Below are 23,630 nucleotides of genomic sequence, written 5' to 3' on the forward strand. Positions count from 1 at the left end.
AAGAGAAGAACAAGAAGAAGCTGCCGCTACAAGAAGAACTGAGATATTAGGGTTTGAAGTTTTTCTTCCTTCTTGGTTTCAATTAGCTAGATATTATTTGAGATTTGTTTATGGCTTTTGAGAAAGCCATGTCTGACTAATCATTTTGTAACTAGGGTTTTTATGGTTGAAACTACATGGGTATTAGGTCATTTTTGATTAATTGGATTATATAGCAATAGACCATTTTGAATTGAATAAATACACAAAATTGGTTAAAAAGACCAAAATCAACAATTCCTGGGTGAAATGGACAGTTAGATTTTGATACTGTTTAAATGGACAAAAATGTAAAAATAGGCAGGATGTAACCAGTTTCATCGTGCCCATTTTCAAATATATTTTCTTATTTTTAATTTACACAGGATGTATCCAGTTTCATCCTTGCTATTTTTTAAATTTAAGCTAAGATGAATCCAGTTTCATCCTTGCTAATTTTTTTTTTTGCCATTTCACCCAAACTATTTTTTACTCGTCCATTTGAACCGTGATTTAAAAATATTTGGACAAATGACCCATTTTCCGGAATAAATAATTCCATGATTTTATATATTGATTTAATGATCATATGAGTTGTTGCTTCACCGGTTTCGTATAACATTTGTGCATAATTGTTAGGAACGAAAATATATTTGTCTACTTATTTGATATTTCATGCTTGGGTTAAATCCTTTGATGGGGTATGCTTAGAATAGCCAGGTATTATTTGAGAACCTGTATTTAGTTTCGTATAAATTTCTCGCTAATGCAATTTGATGGTGCATGCTTTGGTTTAGTCTTTTGATGTGCCATGCTTAGGGTGTCCCAATGATATTTGTGACTCTAATATATATAATAGGTGATGTCAATAGAACGGACAATAAATAATTCATGAATTATGTTTCATTTCAGTATTTGAATAGAAATAGTGGTGGGTACATTAAACCCTGGTTACCAACTCTCCCATTTGATTCGTTTTGTTACTTGAGTTTATTCTTTTCATTGTCTTTATTCTTTCAAAAATACAAAAACATCTTTATTTGTTAGTCCTTTTAGAAATATTGATGACGTATTTCCACCACTCCTCGTGGGACCGACCTGTACTTGCCATTGTTCTACTAGTTAGACACCGTGCAATTGCGGTTTATATAAATAGGTATCTCCGGATCCTATCAGTACCCAAAATGGAGAGCTGCAATGGATGAAGAAATCACAACTTTATTACAGAATGGTACTTGGAGGTTAGTTCTTGTTGCTAATGGTCAAAATGTTATTGGTTGCAAATGGATATTCAGAATAAATAGGAGAGCTAGTTGCTCTAGATATTTAAAGATATAAAGCAAGATTAGTGGGTAAGGGCTACAACCAAGTAGAAGGTATTGATTATCAAGACACTTTCAGTCTTGTAGTCAAGCCAACCACTGTGAGAATAATTCTTTCTATCTCACTTTACAAGAACTGGCAGATAAAGCAGTTGGATGTGAAAAATGCTTTCTTGCATGGACATTTATTTGAGGAGTTATTTATGGTTAAGCCATAAGGTTAGTCTGATAAACTTCTTCCCAATCATGTATGTAAACTTCAGAGGTCTTTATATGGTTTAAAGCAAGCACCCAGAGCTTCGTTTGAGAGATTGAGTACATTTCTTGGTGCCCATGGTTTTCTACCATCCAAAACTGATACTTCTCTCTTTTACAGAGTTACCAGAAAATCTGCACTTTATATTCTCATTTATGTGATGATATTTTAGTTACTAGTAGTTCTCCATCTGATGGTTTTGTTGGTTATTTGAGCAGAGAATTTTCTATCAAAGACTTGGGTCCACTACATTTTTTTTCTTGGGTATTCAGTCTACCAGAAATTCAGCTGGGATTTTATTAACTCAGGAGCAATATGTTGCCAATTTGATTGTCAAGACTAAAATGAATACTAATAAATCTACATCCACTCATATATTATCTTATACTTCTGATGATGATTCCACACCTTTTGAAGATCCATTTCTCTATAGAAGTACAATTGGTGCTCTTCAATATGCCACAGTCACCATGCCTGACATTGTATTTACAGTTAACAAAGCATGTCAACATATGCAACATCCATCTAATGCAGATTGGTCAGGTGTAAAAAAATAAAATAAGGTATTTGCAGGGTACTCTATCCTTTGCTTGCAGTTTAAGAGGGCTTCAGTTCTTCAGTTACAAACATATTCAGATGTTGATTGGGCTGGTGATATGTATGAAAGAAGATCTACAAGTGGTATGGCCATTTTTCTTGAACCAAACTTAATTTCTTCGTGTTCTTGGAAGCAGAAAACTATCTCTAGGTCTAGCACAGAAGCAGAGTATCGTTCTTTAGCTGATGCCACCTCTGAAATAGTTTGGGTTGAATCTTTACTTGATGAATTACACTACTCAACTTCCAGAGTTCCAGTTTTGTGGTATGACAACATGGGAGAAACTTACTTGACAGCAAATCCTGTTTTTCATAAAAGAATGAAGCACATTGAGATTTCTTTTCATTATTTGAGTGAATTGGTTGTTGCCAAGGCTTTGGATGTACATATGTTCTCCATAAAGGATCAGATAGATGACATCTTTACCAAGGCATTGTCCACTGCTCGTTTCTCTCTTCTCGGGCTCAAGCTCAGTGTCTATAGTACTCTATAGACCTTGAACTTGCGGGAGGGGAACTAAGATGTAAACGTGTGAAATGATTATGTGAGTACGTGTATGAAGAGCGTGTGTGTGATAACTGCCACATGAACGTTTAAGTGTACGTTAGTCACCGGTTGTGTGAGTCATAACTTTATCCTGTTTAAATAGTCTATAAAATACATCCTGTGTATGAAACAAGAAAACATAGTTTGAAATGACATCAAACTCAGAGAAGAATGTCTAACGACTTCTAATCTTCTCAACATGGAGGAGAGATCCTGATGATCGACCAGATGGAACACTTAATAATTTCAGCAATTTTTAGATTAGTAAGGTCAATTCCTATGGGCATGACAAATCCATGAGTTTGCCACTTTTGTACCCACTATGGGCATGGCGAAGTGGCAGACATGCCTGGCTAAGTGGTAAATTTGCCACTTAGTCAGGCCCGGTCAAGTAGTTATTGAGCGGTGGAGTCTCGACCGCTTGGTGGAGAGTAGATCTCCCGGTAAAGTCTCCACCTCGATCGGTCAACACTTGATGGCTAGGTAATTTTTTGATTTTTATTTTATTTCTTCTCTCCTACTTTCTAGTTTTTTTTTTTTTTTTTTTTTTTGAGAACCTACTTTCTAGTTATTATCGTAAATTTTGATCATATAAGGGTCCCATAAAATATCATTAATCTCTAAATATTTAATAAAGACCCATCAAACATAAACAACTAGATTTTTTATTGATAAGGATCCCACAAAACACAATAAAATATATTATTTTAATAGAAATTTCCTTTTAATAGAATTTGTCAATTTTACTATAACGGGAAAACTAGTTTTCCATGTCACATGGCATGGTAAAATAACTTTTATACCTCTCCATAAGAAGCAATCTAACGGAACCGAATATGAGTAAGTGGGTCAACCATCTGCAAAACCTGTTTATGCCATCTGAGTGCCTTATGGAGCCTTTGCAACCTGGCGACCCAGAAGAAACCACGTGAATTGATGATAGTAAATGCCTGAACCTGGGAAGCCACGTTAGTCATCCAGGTCCAGTTTTAATAGTACTTAGAAATCACATTGACTTTGGTTAACCAATGGCGTGTTTGTTTGCAGAATTCACGATTTCGAGAATTTATAATTTCATGGGATTACAAATTATGGGATTCATATAAATCCCTCGTGTGTTTGATAACTCATTTAAAATTTCTAGGATTCATAGAATAATTTTTTTGAAATCCATATACTGTTTGGTATTACTCTTAGAATCTTAAAATTGTATACATATGAGATTTAAAATTAAAATAAATGGGTCCACAGATCCCTTGATAAGTTTCCCAACAAATCTTATGGGGAGGGGTCGGACTCCATATGGAGAATCTGCTGAAAAACTGATTCCCGTGGGAAACGTGATTCCAGATATTCCGAAGGAAACGTAATTCCATCAAATCCCATGAACCCATAAATCCCCCTTTAAGATTCTACATCCAAACCACCTTAAGTATAAACCAACTTTCTTTGTAATAATTGCTTAAATTACCTAGCAAACCTACGGTTTTTCACTTTTAACTCGTGGTTAAAAGTTAAAACAAGATACATCAGGTTAGGGTTTATATTGCTTGTGGCTTAATAATGTTCTACCTGAATATTGCTTAATAATGTTTAGTGTTCTACCTTAATAATGTTTATATTGCTTGTGGTTTATATTGCTTGTTTTTCCCTCTATAGACATGGCAGATCAGAGAATGAGTACTCCAAAGTTTCTACCTGAAGAAATCACACTGAATATATTTACTAGATTACCAGCCGACTTAGTTTTAGATTGCAAACTAGTACGCAAAACATGGAGAAATTTTGTTAAACTTTTCCATTCTAAGACCACTTACTTTGCTTATCAACATCTTTGGCGCCATTGTGGTCGTGGATTAATACAACAACACGAGCAGCTGCATAATCTTTATCATAATGATTTCGATTCTGCGAAGTTGAGTTTTGTTTTCTGGAACCGAGATGCTCAAGCGTTAGATTATATGGAGTACCATGAGGAAGGTGAGTCGAATAGAGATAAGCAGCTCGCTAACTACTACACAAGGAAGATCAATTTTAAGTTTCCGCTGGAGGCATATGAATTTGTAGGTACATGTAATGGATTGATCTGTATATCAGTCAAGACTGCGCATGTTTCCTACAGAGAGGAACCTGAACCTAAACCAGCTTTATACATATGTAATCCCATTACCAAAGAATTCATAAGTCTTCCAGGGTTAGGGATCAACAAAGAGAAATTAGACAAGAATGATGGTGTTCACATCGTACACGGATTTGGCTACGATCCTCAAACTAACAAATACAAGGTTGTTAGAGTTCTTTACTTTGGAGTCGATTATAAAAATTCCTTCAAGGGGTCACATGTCGAGGTATACACACTTGGGAGTGGCTGCGGGTGGAGAAGTGCAGGAGAAACCAACTATTTTGTAGACCCTAGTTTTGGAGCCGCGAGTATTTGTGTAAATGGAGCTCTTCATTGGATCTTAGGACGAACTCCAAAGATTGTTGTCTTTGATTTGGCAGATGAGAAATTCCACTTGCTTCCTGCGCCTCCAGGTGTGCCATACTGCGGCAAACTTTTTGTTATGAAGGGGTGTCTGTGTCTTGGTGAAGCATATCGTAAATTAGGTCAATATTGGAAATGGGACTTGTGGTATTTAAAAAACAACGAGGAAGAGAGTAGCAGTAGCAGTTGCCAAGAAGGAGAACATTATTACAGTTTCTGGAGTTGGCGTAAAGAATTCAGGACATTGGGAACGATAGATTTCAAGGAAAGTTACTGTGAACCATTTGCCATCACGAACAAGGGTGAAGTTTTATTATTCGCAAATTACCTTGGTGACATCAGTCTTCATAACCCAGAAACAAATACTGCTACTCCGAAACAAATTCGGAATTTTTTCGAATACTGCAGCCCGGGTATGGAGATGCCCATACCACACATCAACAGCTTTGTTTCATTGAATGCACTGGGAGCAGAAAATGTGAGGACAAACATCGTAGATTAGCCAGCTGTAAAGAAAATGGCAGGCTTAACAGGGTGATGCTTCTTAATACAGTACTAGATAATCCATATGCATACACCACAAAATGTGTGCCTGATAACAAAGCCAGTTTTCAGAAAATCAATGCGTTCATGTGCAGTAGTGCAATAATTTAATTTAGTCTCAGTTTTTTCATTTCTGCTATATGCATTAGAAATTTATAATTGAAAAGTTCATGTTACCACTTGTTTGGATGAATTTTAACATCAAGCAAAATGTTTAATGCTTTAATGACGATATCTTCAAGTCTATGGACGGCTCTTCAAAATATTCTCTTCATCATCTTGGAACTAAAGAAAACCATAAAATTTTCAAGTCTCACCCCAGTATACTATTTAACACCCATAGTCTTTATCAGTTCTTCAAAACATATGCGGTTATTGTCAATGCAACAGTATCAACAAATCTCCAATACCCCAGCCACCATATTTGTTTGCTTAGAAGCAAAACCAAACCCAATACAAAACCCCAAAATCCAGTTCCAATACCTATAAGAAAAGCAGCATAAAACACCAGCTTGACATTTGCTTTCCCTTCACTGTTAGGCTGAGTAAAACCAGGATTAACCTGTTCACAAATCTTGTTTGTTGGGTGACCGCATAACAAAGTGTTGCCAACATAAGCTGACCCATCCAAACTCACTAGATCAAAGTGCGCACCTCTAGGAATCATTCCACTCAAGTTATTGTAAGACAGGTCCAGAGTGCTGAGAGGGTCGATCGAGGTAAGAGACAATGGAATGTTTCCAGACAATCTGTTGAAACTCAAATCTAATGACTCTAAACCTGCCATGTTACCGACATTCATTGGTATCTCACCATGAAGGTTGTTATGCGATAGATTAAGCATCTTAAGACCTTTAAGTAGACAAATATCTTTGGGAATGTTTCCTTCGAGGAAGTTTCTTGATAGATAATTCCAGTATTGTAAGTGTGTACAATCCCAAGTTGTTCAGTCGCCTTTTTCCACTGTATTTGTAGTTCCACACCTAAATATACCAGTGAGATTACGTCACCAACCACCAGACTATTATTTGACATACTTGTTAGCATCTCCAAGTTTCCCATCTTCTCAGGAACTGAACCAGACAGTTTATAATTTGACAGGTCTAAGAATTGCAGTTTATGCAAATCAGTAATTTCTTTAGGGATCGATCCATTAAACATATTTGACCTTAAGGAAATAATCCTGAGATTACTCAAGGAACCAAGGAAATGGGGTATACCACCTTCAAGATTGTTACTCCACAAGTTGAGAACTTGCAAATACTGAAATTGTTGGATAAAGGTCGGAAATGTACCATTTAGATTGTTCTCGTAAAGTTGAAGAAACTTTAGATCTTTCGCTCTTTCAAGCTCATTAGGAATGCTTCCTGTGAGATTGTTAGCCCCAAGATTTAGAGAAACAAGAGAACTACAATACTTTAGAGTAGAGGGTATTCTTCCAGATAGTTTGTTCAGATCTCCAGAACTTTTAGACTACTTCCTCGTGAACAAATAGCAGAATGAATCGAACCACTAAGATTATTATCAGATAGTGATACATGAACAGTGTTCGACAGTCTTTCACTTACTTCCTTAGAGATTTCACCAGAGAATTCATTATCGGATATATCCAAAAGCCCAACATTTTTTGGTGGAAGAGGAAGAGGACCCTGGAGTTTGTTGCTCTGTAATTGTAGTACTGAAATTGGATATTCTTGAGAAAGAGATATCGAATGCGGTAGTGTTCCTTCTAGGTTGTTGTTTGAGAGATCTAGGTATGAAAGATGTGGGAGTTTGAAGATACAAGAAGGGATAGAGCCTATGAGGTTGTTAAATGATAAATCCAACAGAGAAAGTTGAGTCATATTGCAAATGAAAGTTGGAATATACCCTTTCAAATTGCAGTCTTGCAGGCCTAAGGTTTGCAGTTCTTCAAATTCAGATGTAAGCGAGTAATTAACATCTATCTTTACGTCTAGAGAGTTGCTGCTTGAAGATATCCATACAGGGTTCGACCCTAGGAACAAAGATCTAAATGAGATAGCTCCAGTCAAATTGTTACCTGTGACATCAAACACCTTTAATATTCGCAGCTTGACTACGCAACTAGGCACTGATCCGCTCAAATTGTTGTCTCTTGCAAGAAGAATTGCAAGAGAAGAAATCTCACATATTGATTTTGGCATGGGACCATGTAAACCATTTTGGATCAAATTTAGCGCTTGTAGATTTCTTAGATTGGAGATTGAATGGGGAATGTAACCATTCAAGTAGTTGAAACTGAGGTCTAGATATTGCAAGTGGGTAAGGTTTGAAATTGAATCCGGTAAGGATCCTCGAATTGAACAATGTGATGCAAGAAGATAGACCAGTGATGATGCATTTGAAATAGAACTTGGGATCGGCCCAACAACATTAGTCCAAGTAATCGAAAGCAATTGAAGTATAGACCATGGATGATTGAACATGTGAACGAGATCAACCATGAAATCTTCGTTAAGACTCACATCCAAGTATTGAAGTTGTGGAAGATAAGGCACTGAACCTTGCAACTGACAGTTGTTCAAATCAAGGACTGAAAGAGATGTCAAATTAGCAAGCTGAATTGGAATTGGTGAGCTCAGAGTATTAGAGTCCATTTGTAAAAGCGATAGACTTGAGAGATTGTGAAATTCATGAAGTGGAAATGGACCAGAAATGCTACAACTAGAAAGTGATAGCTCCCTAAGGTTGGAAAGCACCGATATAGGTTCCGCCCAGTTCGTGCTGAGCACTGAAGAAGCCAGCGATAAATCAACACCGGTTAACTTTAGAATCTTGAGATTGATTAACCCTCTTAACCAACTTATATTAGTTGAAGAAACATAACTAGTCGGCAAATAGGAGCTACTGTAATCATAGGATCCTTCTAATGTTAACATACTATAAGAGAAGGATGAGAAATCAAATATCACTGAGGAGCACGAGAGATCGAGGTACTGCAAAGTAGATAGATTTGCAAACTGATTCTTAATAAGACTTGAAAACATCGAATTTGACAGATTAAGGTAAACAAGACTTTTGAGCTTGAAAAACTGATTGTGAATTTTGGAGTAGTCGAAGTTGTTGTAGCTTAAGTCAAGATGTTTGAGATGAAAAAGATTAAAGAGGGAAGGAGAAATTGTACCATTAAGTGCATCAGATGGCCCAGACGAAATTGAAATGACATCCGAATAAAGATTACGCATAAAGTTGTCCGGTTTTGGGTTCCGCAGGTCGACCTTTATGACATGTAAAGCGTCATTAGAGCAATGAATTCCCTTCCAATTACAGCAGTTTTTCCCTCGCCAAGATGATAAAAGGCCTGAAGGGTCAGAGAGAAGCGTTTTAAAGCTCAGAAGAGATTTTCTGTCTTTGTCATGGCAACATTGAACTAAAACATGCAATCCAACAAAAAGAAAAAGAAGAAAAATGGTGATGAATTTCATGTCTGTCTAGCTAGTATGTTATTGACAATCTGTTGTTACTAGTTGGGGTTTAGTAAACTTGGATTATGCATAAGCTAAGGGTGGATTATGACAGTTAATGACAGTAGAAAAAAGAACAAATGTCCAAGATTGCAACATCATCAAGTAGGTGGACTTATATTGAAATCAACGAAACGTAGACTCGTCATCATATAGGAACCCTGTTAATACTTGTTTATTTTAGTTGAATTTGGTTTTATTGACTGAAACCAGTTGATTACATTTAGACGATTTCTCCATTGGTATTTTATTACTAAGATACAATATAGAAAGAATTAAGAAAAAAACTGCTTTGATTAACAATAGAATTACTAAGAAACTGCAAACTTGCTTCTCTTATAGGCAAAAGCTGCTTGCGTGAGAAATTTACCTTGTCCCTTACAGGAATTGCTTAGGCAGGGGCCCTAGGGGACACTGTTTGAGCAAGTGTGTATGAAAGAATCCAAAGTATGATACAAATGTGGAAGATCAAGTCTACTTGACGCTCAAATCTGATGGTTTCCGAGATGAATTCTTTTTCTGACTGTTGATCTTATGGTTGAAGATGGAGCATCAAGTCTTTTGAACGCCCATCAACAGACTTGACGCTCTGGAACAATCTGCAACCCTCCACCATAAGATTTACTCTTCCAGAACCAATTCCACCTACTTCTTAGGTGCACCATAAGACTGGGGTTGTAACATTGTCACCCTAATGAATCAAGTTGCAAGCGAAATGGAAAAAGATGAGTGCAGCAAGCACACTATACATGGTGCTGGCTTAAACATTCACCTTCTTCCTAAAGTAAAATCCGGATGGTAGGGTCCTGCAGAACCCTTAACGATCTGCAGATGTCAGATCGTTAAGGGTATGCTATGCAAGCACCAACTAGCCATAAAAACAATACCCCGAAAAAACATAGGGATTATTCTGCACTTGTCAAAGAATCAGTACGTTCTGTGACTTCTATATCCAACAATCTGACCTCTAACCCTGAGGGTGGAATAAGCTATCAACCAGCAACATTTTGATGGATGTCAGAGAGTGACAGTAAAGACTACTGTGCAAGCTGTCAGCTAGCGCCTTCCCCCCATCGGAACCAGTCGCCAAATAATTTTAGAGATTAACTTGTAAGATTACATATAATGAAGAAGATGCAAAAACAATATCAAAAGGCTTTCTTAGATGGTATGACTACTAACATAATACCACCACCGACATAAAAGACTGGGATAACTATGAAAAAGATGCTGCAAGACGATAAAATAAAATGACGGGGAAGCTACCAAATGTGGATGGCAATATCATCTGAACTATCTGCCTAATGACTCGATCAAGGTTAATATAAAAAAAGGATCTTATCTGGTATATAAGCTGAGATTAAAAAAAATGAAAAAAAATTCTGCAGGCAACACACATTCATATATCTAAATTCTCGTAAATCATGATCAAGGCTAATCATCAACAGAGTAAACGGTATTTAAAAGATCTAACAATAGTGAAACAGTTTGCTCACAGTTGGGCAATCTCCTGGAAGTTCTCGTGGCAAATTACACTCTGACTCAGAGATCACAGGGGAGCGAATGATGCAAATCAAAACAAATTATCAGCCAATAAAAGTTGGCAACCCTTTACCTATATCTCTAACAACACTGATACATGTGGAGTACCAAACAGAATGACCGACAACACAAACAAAGTTAAGCGCATACAAAAGATGCTCAAAGCTCCCTGACGCTATATTAATCAACAAGAAATATAAATTAAGCCCTACAAACTGATAACGCCAATGCAATATAATAAGATGTCATTGCCTGTACCAGCTCCTGTCTGTAAGAACAAAATCTGGATAGGGAGTGAACAAATACATCTAAATTAGGCTTCTGTAACGAGTTATGAAGATTAGTTTCCATAAACTAACTTAATGCATCAACCACAAAAGAAATAATGAAAATAGATCCAAGTAACATCACCAAAAGCTATTGAAAGTGTAAATTTCATATGCAAAATTGCAAATCCCATGCACTGAAGGTTTCATCATTTGTGAACATTACGAGGAATATCATTGAATATAGCTTTGAACTTCCTAAAACTTCAAGTTGAGATAATGACTACTTCTGGTACCAGATCAGTATATACAAAACTCATCATGAGACATCAAAAACAACGCAACCTGAGAGGTATAAAAACAAAGTATATCTATCTAAAGATACAACTAAACAACCCCACCACAACATCTGGAATTCCCGAAAGAATAAGAAGAACTTTACCTTCGAATCGGTCCAGCAAAATCCATTAATCTTCCATCAGAGATTGCACCCATCCATCATCCGTTCTTAAAGATTCGTCAGTGGTCTTCACCTGCAGCAGACGACCAATTATTTCTCACAAGGCTTTTCTCCTACTTGATAGAACCCATCACTTGACTACTCTTCTTCCTTTTTCATATCCTCACTCAATAAGTTCTGCTTTCTTTGTCTAAGATCACAAAAGAAATCCGTCAACACAGATTCATAGCACGGCATCTTCTCATACCCAGGGAAGTAATTAATATCAATAACAACATAATGATTACCAATTCTAGAATCCCTAATGACATCAAAATTAAACAGATGCAATCCCATAGCATGTCTTAACCCTCTAGCAATATCAGTAACCAAACTATCCGGCGGCATTACAGCATCTTCTACACGCATTACCTCATTACACATACCCCCACTTCGTTCTTGACTCGTCTTATTCGAAATTTGCGAAAACGTAACACAACTCTCTTCCAGATCCTTCCCAACCAATTCTTCCTCAGATATATCCGGCAACGATTTCCTCTTCACACATTTCACATAATCACCAACAACATAAACTTTGAAAATAACACCACCGTGATTAACAAACTCTTGCAAAACAACCGGGGTGTTAAGTTTATTCAAACCATCGCGATTATACACCAATGACATCTTATGTGACAGCGTGCTTCCATCAGCAACTAAAGGCTTTGCAATCACAGGGAATTTCAATTTCGACCCCTCCGCCACCAATGAACCAACATCATTAATCACAATCTGTTTAGGGATACCAAAAGTGGCCGTTTCAGTTTCATTCACTTGACCATTCATTTTCAAATCTTCCACAACTTGTAACATTGAGATACGATCATGAAGAATTTCAATTTTGGAAGGAGAATCAATAATCAAAACATTAGGGTTTTGTAATGAATATTCTTCTAACTGTTTAATCCAACTCTCAGTAGACAATTTCTGTAAAATACAATCAAATGGACCTTGTTCTATCAATGGTTTATCAGTATCTATCTTAATAAGATCAATACCTCTTTGTCTTGATTCATTCAATAATGAACCCTGGATAAAATTCTTCTTTTGTGTGAATGCATAACCTATTTGGAAACGTTTTGCCATTCTTCCTTTTTTTTCTCCTTATCAAGATTCTAAAATTTGAAAAGAGGCAAACCCAGATTTTGAAATCTAGATTGAAGATGAAATTGAAACTTAGGTTATAGGAAAATTAGAGCTTCTTACTGTTTGCTGCTGCTGCTGTTCCAACGATTAACCCTATGAGATGGAGATATCAAAAACGGATATATTTTCAGGGTCCGCTTGAGATTGAAGCTATCATCAAAGTTGAAGATGCCTCCGGTCTCGGGCTGTGTGAAAGTAATCGAGTAAATTGAGCTAACGCATGCTAGCCACCACCTGGGTTCCTACCACGTGTGAATGAGGTGAAGAATACCTCGTCAAAGCGGAAGGGAAATGAGTGTACATCACCCATCCAAAGTAAAGCGTGTAGTTCTATTTTTCCTACTTTAATTGGGGCCATAGCCACGGAGGTAAAGCGATACGATAACCTAGTAAACCGTAGCTTCAAAACGTTATTGAAGCGGAGCTTCCCAAAATTAAAAAAAAAAAAGAAAAAAAACTTGTAGATTTCTATGTGAAATTGAATAACACAAAACCAAAAACCAATCTAATAATTCATGATGAAAGGAATAAACAAACTAACTAGTTCACTAAGCATATGCAAAATGCAGTAACAGAATAATCCACCATGATAAAAGGAGTAGAACAAATAAAAAAATTAGCTAACTAAGTCTATGTCGTACTGACTTGTTCTTTGGTTTTGGAGTCTCTAAATAGTTGGCTTGCAGAGAGTTGAGTTTAGGATTGTTTAATACTAAAACCTAAGAAGAAAACGATGGGACTTGTTTTTGGGATTTAAATCTCTGTTTTTTCTCCAGAAAATCTAAGAAGGAAACGTTGGGACTTGTTTTTAGGATTTAAATCCCTGTTTTTTCTCCAGAATATTCCTTTTTTTTTATTTCTAAACAATATAACCTAGTATTAATGCGGACGTATTGGAGCGTTTTTTAGCGAAGCGCCAAAAAGCGTGCTTCAAAACCTTTTTTAAAACACTGCATACAATTATGGTCAAAAAGAGAGGTTGATCCTCCTGAGCATTTAGTGATCTCAGATGTATCCATACCAATGGAATGGCGAATAGGCACTTCATATCATGGGCGTGAATCCGATATGCTACAAATTTCAGTTTTGACATCCAGAGTCACTTGACCCCTCTCAATTTTTTTTGCTAGAGTATTTGGTAGTGAAAATTGTAAGTGTTGACCTCTTTATACTACTTCTTTGAAAACTCAATTGACCTCCTTAAATTTCTTTAGAAACTAACTTTTACTCACTTTTTAGAATTTTGTTTGTAGAAACCATTACTAGGATAATATATAGACTTTGTTACTTGACGTATAATGCATATATCTAGTATTGGTAAAATTTATAATGGTCCTAAGATTTTGAGAGGTCTTCGACCGCAACTATGCTACTGCGTTGATCTCATCGAGAAATATATCTGGTCCTGCACTGCGCATTAGAAGGGTGGCGATGATTTCTTATATAATATAGCCAATGTTAAGAAATGAGTTGTTTTTCTTTGAAGTATATATTATCAGGAAGAAGATTTTCTCCTTTAAATTATCTTACTTCCAGAATTTGAGCTCATTTGATTGAGTTTCATTAACGAATCTTCAAGCAAGTTTTAAAAGGAGAGATATATTAAATATTTTAGAATCTTTAAGCCTCGGTTTATATCTTTTTGGATTACAAACTTCGTCCCAGGAAACAGGATAAATCCTTTGCTAATTTTTTTTAATCATGTTCATTTTCGTAAGAGTAATGTCAGGAGGCTCAAAATATGCATTTGATAATTTGATGTAGTACTTATAAAAGCAATTACAGTAGTTTTGCCAGCTTGAGAGTTAAGCTTCGCATGCCAAGTTTGAAGTTTTTGTCCAAGTACATATGCACTAACCAGTTTTCTAAGTATATGATGCCTGCAGAAACGATATTTTTGATGTTCAATGTACGCTCAATTGCATCCTTTTGCAATCTTATTCCGGTAGAACTCATATTATCATAAAAGGCGCAAGAGCCATTCTTTGAATACTTTTCACTAGGCCTAACACACTGAAAACGATAATCTTAGTGAGTTGAGGTTATTTTAAGGAATCCAACGCAAAAGCCACACAGATGTAACAAAATTTATGCTTCTATTCATCATAATATCCCGTCATTAATAATATATCATGCTACTTGTAAGAAGGATTACTCGACAATTCCGGAAAATCCTAATCTAGTTATATGTACGAATGCATGCTCATTTAATTTACGAGTTAGTCAATCAAGCAATCAGTCATACATGGCATTATAAACATTAGAACATAAACGATAATAAAGATATCATGAACATTTGATGATGAATAGATCATTTAATAAACATGTTTAATTTCCAACTTATGACTACATCTTTATTAGTGTGATGATCAATCAAACGATAATCCTAGCTCCTTATTCTCTTTATTGTTGTAAAGTATTTATATCTCCCTTTTTGGAAGTGCAAAGGGTCTTCCCATACAGTTCCTACGAGATCTAGGTATTAGCATCTTCATGAGGATGCAAATGTTCTCCGTCATATCATTGAAAATGCATATTTTTCACGTACCTACACAAGATTATGATATGGTTATTGTCCTGGATTTATCTCCTGACTTGGTCTGATTATCGATCTTTGTCTGTAGATTACCTAATTCTTAGTCCAAATGGTGATTATCGAGTTATCTCTAGGTCGGTAATCACAGTTGAGCTATAAGGAAAGTATGGTGATTATCGAGTTATATGTAGGTAGGTGATCACAGTTGAGCTTTAAAGGAAAGTATGAGAGACAAATAAAGAATAGATAATTTTTATTGATCAAGATAGATTGTATAATACGTCTTGGATTACAAAGGGAGCCTTATTGGTCTTATATAGTTAGTTACACTATGTATGAATCACGCTAAAGGTATATATAATATGGACCACTCTTATATACCTGGAGATGATGTCATGATTCACTCGGACTCCTACTTAGATAGTGTTAATAACTCGAATGTGATCTTTAGTATCTCGATCTCTAAGTATTGATTCTGATAGCCTTGGCCTTCCTTTTCTTCGCTTCTTGCTCCAAAACTCGTGTCTTACACGTTTCGTGATATTAGTTGTCTTGTTCTCATTCTATGTTGAATCATTATCTTCAGTACGTGATTGAGCTGAGAATTTATTTATTCTTGAGTCGACCTCTTTCTTGGCTTTGAGCTCAATGAACTTCCAGCTGTTACTGGTAGATGTTATTATATTTTTTCATCTACATATTTTCCCCAAATTTATTTAAAATGTAATCTTTAGACTATATATTAATTAAACTTTTTTTTTGTTTTTTTTTTGTAGCCTTTATCAGATCATATTCAAAGATATGCTTTATCGACTTAGCTCAAATATATGTTGTAACATCTCATTGATATATTTTTAAAAAGATGAGCAACATGATATCTACGATCTTATTAGGTTTTTTCTCTTATCGAGGATATCTTAAATCGAGTATTCCTCTTTCTACCCCAAAAGGATGAGTATCATTTAATGAAGGTATTAGATCGTCAGTTAGTAAGGTAAGTGATATCTTCTCCACCTTTTCTGATCACACGTCACGTGTAAAGTTTTAGCATTTAATAATATACTCTAGAGGAATATTACCCTCTAATTTTTTAGAGAGATAATAAATTTATTGTTGTTAATTATGAGCATAATTTTTCGCATGGGGAGAAGTCTTCACCTTTTTCGAAAATCGAAGAGTTTTAGCTCAGTTTTCTTCGCCTCTTTTTGGAAATCGAAAACTTGTATTTTTTAAATAGATCGTGCACTTTATGACCTTATTTACTGGTTTTCATAATAGTTGTCATTAAGTTATAGAATAGGTATTGTAGATCATGAACTGCTTTAGTCGATCACGTTTTTTCACTTTCCTTTTCCTTTGGTTTTCCCTATTTTTCCTATTTCCCATACCCATTACAATCTATAAAATCAATTTACTTTTGAATTCTACTTTTTCCTACGTACCACCTATAAAAGTCAAATTGACTCCTATTATGATTATTACCATTTTTATTTGTCTTCGTCTTCATTAATCCTTCCTTTTCATAGAACAAAACTAAAAATTATCAAGTTAGAAACCTAGATTAGATTTCAATTAATTATTATTATATTACGTCTATTTATTTTTATCTTTTATCATGGAATTTGCCAAGATGTAGATAAATTGATAATCTAGGGGGAAATATCTCAACCCTAGTTTAATCAACATACATATATGAAAATGTCCTTTAACATTCCGAAAGAATTAATCCAATCGATTTACAACTTCTACATGCCAAGGAGACCCAAAAATATTGCAGCAAGACAATTGCGTATAAAAAGTAGTAACTTAATCCATATGAACTTCTCATCAGGTTTCAGGTCCCGACAGCTAGCCAATGCACCAATCCAAATAAAAAATAATGGAAATATGGTGTAATTCCTAATATGATTGATTTTACCAATCATCATCTTGGATAATCATCCTTTTCTAGGAAATGCTAACTCGATCAAAAACGAAGCCGTGTGGGACTATAACCAACCATTGTAGGTCCAGTAGTACTTTCATGGGTTTTCCACTACAGGAAAAATATACATCTACAACTGGAGATTTACAACTCTTCGCTAAATATCGTAGAAAGTCATATGTTTTACAACTGGTTTCAAAGGAAGAGTTGTCATATATCATCACTACCAACCATTAGGAAACAAGGGGTTGCGCTAAGAAAACAAACGACAACTCCTTAAGAAAAAGAGTTGTGACGACATTTAGCTACAACAACTCTGTTCCATAAAGGTAGTGACTAAGCCTATCACAATTTTCACAAGAGTTATTGAAGAACACCAAAATATGATGATGAAAAATAGTGTTAGAGGGAAGATTCGAACATGAACCTACTACATGGAAGTCTAGCTCATCAACCATCCTCACAGTTCACAAGTTTTGGTCATGGTGATGGTCATGGTGAAATTCAACAACCATTATGATTACAACCGATACAAAAACTATATGTGATCCCTCTTTTAGTTTTATTTGATTCGCTTTTCTTCGATTTGTAAAGGATAAAAAACCAAAGACACTGAAACGAGACTTATCACTTAGGGTTTTTTTTGGGTTTAGTTGTAAGGTGTTTTTATTGTTGGTGCATTTAAAAAGCCAATATATAGTATTTTAGACATATGAAATTTTATCTGGGTGGTACTTAGGATAATTGGGGATAGGAACTAAGGGGATTAGAATTAAGAACAATGAGGATAAGAAATAGGGAAAACCTTTCCTTTTATATAAGGATTTCGAATACAAATAATTTCTTTCACATTTTCATCTTTATCATCTTCTTTTTCAACAATCTTTGAGCCATCTCAAATTTTCATTATGCATTTCGAAACTCAAGTTTAAAAAATTTCATTAGTTGAAGGTAAACCAGTTCAACCTGGCGGTTTGAACCTTTCAATATCAATGTTTCCCAGGTTCAGGATTAGAAAACATGATTTATTCATTACTGAGTCACATCTTCAGTATGGATTGATGTTCCCTATTCTCACTTTGTTGATGAATTTTTGATGTTCAGTGATTGTGCTCTTATTCAGCTAGTGTGAAAATTTTCTGGTTATATGCGTAGGATACTTAAGGAAACTGCATCCTCCATATCAGCCGCTTCTTTGTTTGTTGAAATACGGTCTCTCCATAATACATCATACAAAGTATTCCTCACATTCTAAGGTATTTCACATTAATACCGTTGGTTCTGACCATTCGCCTATTATTTTGGTGATCAACACCCAATCTCACCAAGGTAAAAGGCCGTATAGGTATTATAAATGTTGGTTTCAGTGATCCCACCTCTCATGAGGTTATGAGGTTAGAGGATATCCATCTTTTCAAATGGCGAACAAACTTAGATATGTTAAGCATGAGCTAAAAAAGTGGAATATAAGTCATTTTGGTAATATTGATCATAGAGCCAAGGATTTAGAAGCTCAACTTTAGAATCTGAATAGCAACCCTCATGCTATTGATAGGTGTAGAATTACACCCTATTTATTATCTATTGTTTATGCTTTCTTTGCTATTTTTCTTGTGAATTATGTATTTTACGCGTGTTTTTGAGTTATTAGGTACTGTGGAGTCGCACAGAGGAAAAGAAGAAGAAATCACCCAATTTGAGCAAAAATTATCATTTCATGGGCGGACACTATCTGGAACTGAGACAAGGTTAAGGGCCAACTCTCCAAGAGAAGTATTAGAAGCAGCCGGCTGATGTTAAGGGGTGACCACATGTTATAGGATACCCACTGGGGTATACCTTATCTTATGCAGTGGGGTGTCATTATCCAACCTTGCTTCTTTAACCTAGAGTCGAGAGAATTTTCCTCTCATTAATTACACATCTGAAATTTGAGGAAATAAAGTATCCGCACCATTATTTCCGAGAGATCGAAATGAAACTTGAATCTGGCGGTTTGATTTTGCGTCTGAGAAGGAAGGGTTTCACTTGGATTGAAGTTCCATTGAAGTAAGAAGATTGGGTTAATCAATGTCTCGAAATTGAGATGATGGTGGTTGAAATTGATATGAGCTTGAACACAGAGCAGAAGGGTTTGCTGGAATCGGTGAGAAATTGAGTACAAGAAGCATCAGAGATGGGTTTTAGATCGAGATGAAGAATCAAAGAAGAAGAAGGTCACGTAGATGAAAAGATGTTTCTGAAACTGAGAGATAACTGGTGATGCTTGAATGAAGATGGGTTTGTTGTTAAAATGGGATTGAGGTTTCGAATCGGTAGAGAGACGAAGAATTGATTCTAGGGTTTCAGATGAGCAGGAGAACATGAAATACAGATGGGTTTATCTTTGCTAAGGTTAGACAGAGTAATGGGTTTGCTGTAAATCAGATCGAGAAATTAAAGATGGGTGTTTGATGTGAAATGAGTTTATGAAGGTGGTAGTGCTGCTTCTATTACAGGGAAGATGAAATTGCTGTTGAGAATGAAAATGGGTTTGAATCCGAGAGCTGCTATTCATGGGAAAATGGGTGCAGATGGTGATTACAGACCATGGAGCTGAGCTTCTGTTGATTGCAAGAAGCCAAAGGAGGTGTTGTTGCTGCTATGGATATCTGTTGATAAATGAAGGCTGAATTGAAGTGTTGAATTAGATGTATGTTAGGGATTGTGAATGATGCAGAGAAGGAGCTGAGAAAAGGCTTGAAATCGGCCTGAGAATTGTCGTAAAAACAGACGAAACTCTGTCCATTTTTCTGCTCTGGCGAGTTGACTCAGCGATTCAGGTGAGTTAACCAGGTAACGGTGCCGTTAACTTGACCGTTAAAGATGATGGCGACTACAGAAGAGCATTAGTTTGACTCAAGCGACGGAGTAGCATATTCCAGTGACCGTCAGGGTATATTCCGTTCAACTACCGGCCTGCGACACCAGACTTCAAGCGACCAATTCTGGCAGAGATTTTCACATGGGTTTTTAACACAAGGGTTTGGTGGACTAATTGGAGATGGGTTTGGAGAAGACCCAAATTTGAAAAGAGTATCCTTTTGGAATGGGAGAAGCATATAAATAGAAAAGTCTTTCTCTTAACCTAAAAAGTATCTCCATTAGAGAGGCTTTTACTTGTTTTCTGGGGTTTCACATGATAGTTCTTCTTTGCTTTCTATGATGATTTCCAAAAACACAAGTAACTAAGTTTTATTATTAGTTAAAGATGTAGTTGGATTTTGCAACCAAGTTATTGATTTTATGAATTAGTTTTCTCTCAATATTATCGTTTGATTTCTACTGGGTATAATAATTGCATGATTGATGTATTGCAATATGATTGAATGTTTGTTTAGTTAAGTATAGAATTGATTGAACTTACATCCATATCTATAGCTAATTTAGGGTTCATCATCGAGCGATAACCTTGAATACGAGTAGCATGATATGATTACAGTTTGTAGTGGTACACTTTTGTAATCATATGTAGAAATTGACCTTTGTCCGAATTGTCATGCGCAATGTATTTCAATTGCATTGATTAGCCTATTTCTGAAACTTAATGCTCCTGGGAATTTAACTTAATTAGCGCAAGGTGTTAGGTTATTCTTTAGGTAGAATTCACATACGCAGCTCTAATGTGTGTGTTCATGACTTAGGAAATTTACGGAGTATTCTTGCAATAAGGTATTCTAGGGCTTTTGATGATAGCGAGATTAAATACGAATTCTATTCATATATTCAAAAACTTGTTTACAATTGAAGATGAAACTTTTAACCAATATCTTTCCTTGCTTGATTTGTTTATTTCTTTGTTTGCTTTTATTTCACTTTTAGCTTATAAAAATCAGAAAACCCCCATTGTTACTTATAAGAAACCATAACATATTGACAACCCAAGACCTCTCTGTGGGAACGATCCTTTCTTGCCCTTGCTTCATTATATATTTTGAGTAGTAAGAAAGTGTTATTATTTTTGATGCCTACGACAGCGATCAACTATTCAGAACTGTGAAATTATTAAACAAGTCGAGTAATATCTTGAGCATTGGAAAAAAATCCTAGAGGATTTCTATGCTAAAAATCCAGAGTTGAGTACATTAAGAGTTATGATAAGAATACTAGCTTTTATCATATTTCTGCGAATAGAAGAAAGCATTTTAACTATATCAGTGCTCTTGAACTCAACAACGGTCTCTGGTCTAGTAATAGATTAGAACTGGAAGACCTCCTTGTCTCTCATTTTGAGTCCATTAGCACCACTTCCCATCCTTTTTGAAATAGAAATTTTCTTAATTGCATAAGCCCTTGTATTGCTAATGAGGACAATGTGAAATTATTGAGTCCCATTAGTTTACAATAAGTTAAGAATAAATATAAATGGCTTCATGGACTCCCCCGTGTCCTGATGGTTTCCCATCAGGGTTCTATAAACAGAACATGGAGCTTCTTGAGAATGATGTCTTGCAAACTGTAAAATGCTTTTTTGACTCAAGACATTTGTTGAAACAAATGAATGATACATTTCTGTTGCTTATTCCTAAGGTCGATAATCCTTCCACTCCAGCGGATTTTAGACCAGTATAATTATGCAATACTAATTATAAGATTGTTTCGAAAATTATTGTGAACAGAATGAAACCATTTCTTGGAAAGATTATATCTCCTTTGCAAGCAGCCTATGTTCCCAATAGACATATACAATACAATATGGCCATCGCACATGAACTTGTTCATTCTATGAAAAGGAAGAAATGTAAATGCAGTAAAATGGGTTTAAAATTAGACATGTCCAAGGCCTTCGACAGAATCGAATGGCCCTTTCTAATCGATATCCTAAAGAGTTTTGGTTTTTCTAACCATTGGTGTGACTTAATTCTTAAATGTATTATGACAACCAGTATTTCTGTTCTTCTCAATGGGTCCCCTTGCTCTTCTTTCAAACCAACTAGGGGCCTTAGGCAAGGAGATCCACTCTTTCCATATCTTTTTATTTTATGCATGGAGTCTTTTACTCGATATTTGTTGCATACTGAACAATGCCATCTCAACCATGGCTTTAAGGTGACACGTGAGGAAATTAACATTTCTAATTTTCTATTTGTTGATGATTGTCTCATCTTTACAAAGACAACTCATGATGAGGCGGATAATCTCATGTCTCTCATTAAGTATTTCAGTCTTATTTCTGGTCAAGCGATCAATTTTCAAAATTCTGGTTGCTTCTTCAGTAAAAATGTCCATCCGGACCATTGTGTTTCCCTCATTAAGCAACTAAATGTTACGAAAGTGTAAATGATAAATAAATATCTCGGCATACCACTTTTCTTAAATCAATCTAGGAACGACACTTTTCATCATTTAGTCGGTTATTTTGATAAAAGAGTCGTTAAGTGGAAAGAAAACACCTTACACAAGCTGGTAAGTCTGTGATGGTTAAGCATGTACTTAACTCATCTACTAACTATCACATGAATTCCTTTCTACTTTCAGATAAAATTCTCAAGAGAATGGATCAATCTCAAAGAGATTTATTGTGGGGGAAAAACTCTCCAGGTGGTGTTTATTTGAAAAAATGGGATAATATATGTTCCCATAAAATGAATGGTGGTTTAGGCTTTCGATATTTAAAAATATTTAACATTTATTTACTCTCTAAGACTTCCTGGAACCTAATTCACAACCCTAATGCGCTATGGGTTAAGATTCTTAAATGTAAATATTTTAAGAATTGTAACCCTATGCGCTACACTAAACCTAAAACTTGTTCATGGGTTTGAGAAGTATTTCGATTGGTCTTGATTTTGTTATTCAGAATTCCGTATGGGAAGTTAGGATTAATGTTAATGACTACTTGCATCTTATTCTGTGGCTTTAAGATGGTTTTCAATATGTCTGTATCATCATGTGTGCTTGGCATGGTGATGTTTCTCAGCTCTCAGATCAACTGCATAATTCTCTTGTGTTAAGTAATGGGAATGGTTTTGTGTTAAGTTAGATTATACCCTATAGGTTTCAAAACTCTAGGCGTCTCTGGACCAGCACAGCCCTTGGTAGGTTCATTGCTCCTATACCTGCAAATAGAAAAAAATTCGACATTAGAAATGCTCTTATCTTTCTCTGGAAAATACAGAGAGGGATTTCAGTTAGAAGAACCTCTAAAAGTAGATTTTTTGTTTTTCTTATTCGTTTTGAATTAGAGCATGAGATGAATCGTGTTTTATCTTTGGATACTAAGAGGGTCTTTGGGGATTTATTTTGCATAAAAAAGCTAGAAATCACTGATGATGTTAAAAACTGGTTCCCAACCATGGAGATGTTTTTTATCACCATTCATAACCTCTTCCCTGAGCAAGTCACTAGTCAAAATTTAAGAAGGTACTTTTCTGCCAATGGTCATATAACTTCTTTTGGTTTTTCTCATCGCCATCGTGATGGCA

General features: G+C 35.7%; 3 protein-coding genes across 5 annotated transcripts; 1 reads left to right on the top strand and 2 right to left on the bottom strand.

Moving 5' to 3' along the window:
* Positions 1-4,401: 4,401 nt before the first annotated feature.
* On the top strand, positions 4,402-5,727 carry LOC113296169 (F-box protein At3g07870-like). The gene has a single exon (XM_026544498.1). The coding sequence runs from the start codon at positions 4,402-4,404 to the stop codon at positions 5,725-5,727; it is 1,326 nt and encodes a 441-aa protein (XP_026400283.1).
* On the bottom strand, positions 5,536-12,878 carry LOC113299908 (inositol-tetrakisphosphate 1-kinase 1-like). Of its 3 annotated transcripts, XM_026549005.1 has the most exons (3): positions 11,809-11,886; positions 11,504-11,711; positions 5,536-9,090 (listed from the first exon to the last, which is right to left on the bottom strand). In XM_026549005.1, exon 3 carries the CDS (start codon positions 8,972-8,974, stop codon positions 7,220-7,222), a length of 1,755 nt encoding a protein of 584 aa, XP_026404790.1. In that variant the 5' UTR covers positions 8,975-9,090; positions 11,504-11,711; positions 11,809-11,886; the 3' UTR covers positions 5,536-7,219. The 3 variants fall into 3 exon arrangements, with proteins under 3 accessions (XP_026404790.1, XP_026404792.1, XP_026404791.1); XM_026549007.1 differs by lacking the exon at positions 5,536-9,090 and having other exon boundaries at positions 11,203-11,711; positions 11,809-12,878; XM_026549006.1 differs by lacking the exon at positions 5,536-9,090 and having other exon boundaries at positions 11,203-12,878.
* On the bottom strand, positions 6,118-6,555 carry LOC113296170 (receptor-like protein 15). Its single transcript, XM_026544499.1, has one exon. The coding sequence runs from the start codon at positions 6,553-6,555 to the stop codon at positions 6,118-6,120; it is 438 nt and encodes a 145-aa protein (XP_026400284.1).
* Positions 12,879-23,630: the final 10,752 nt, after the last annotated feature.

Source organism: Papaver somniferum, chromosome 7 (assembly GCF_003573695.1).
Source record: "Papaver somniferum cultivar HN1 chromosome 7, ASM357369v1, whole genome shotgun sequence".
Lineage (NCBI taxonomy): Eukaryota > Viridiplantae > Streptophyta > Magnoliopsida > Ranunculales > Papaveraceae > Papaver > Papaver somniferum.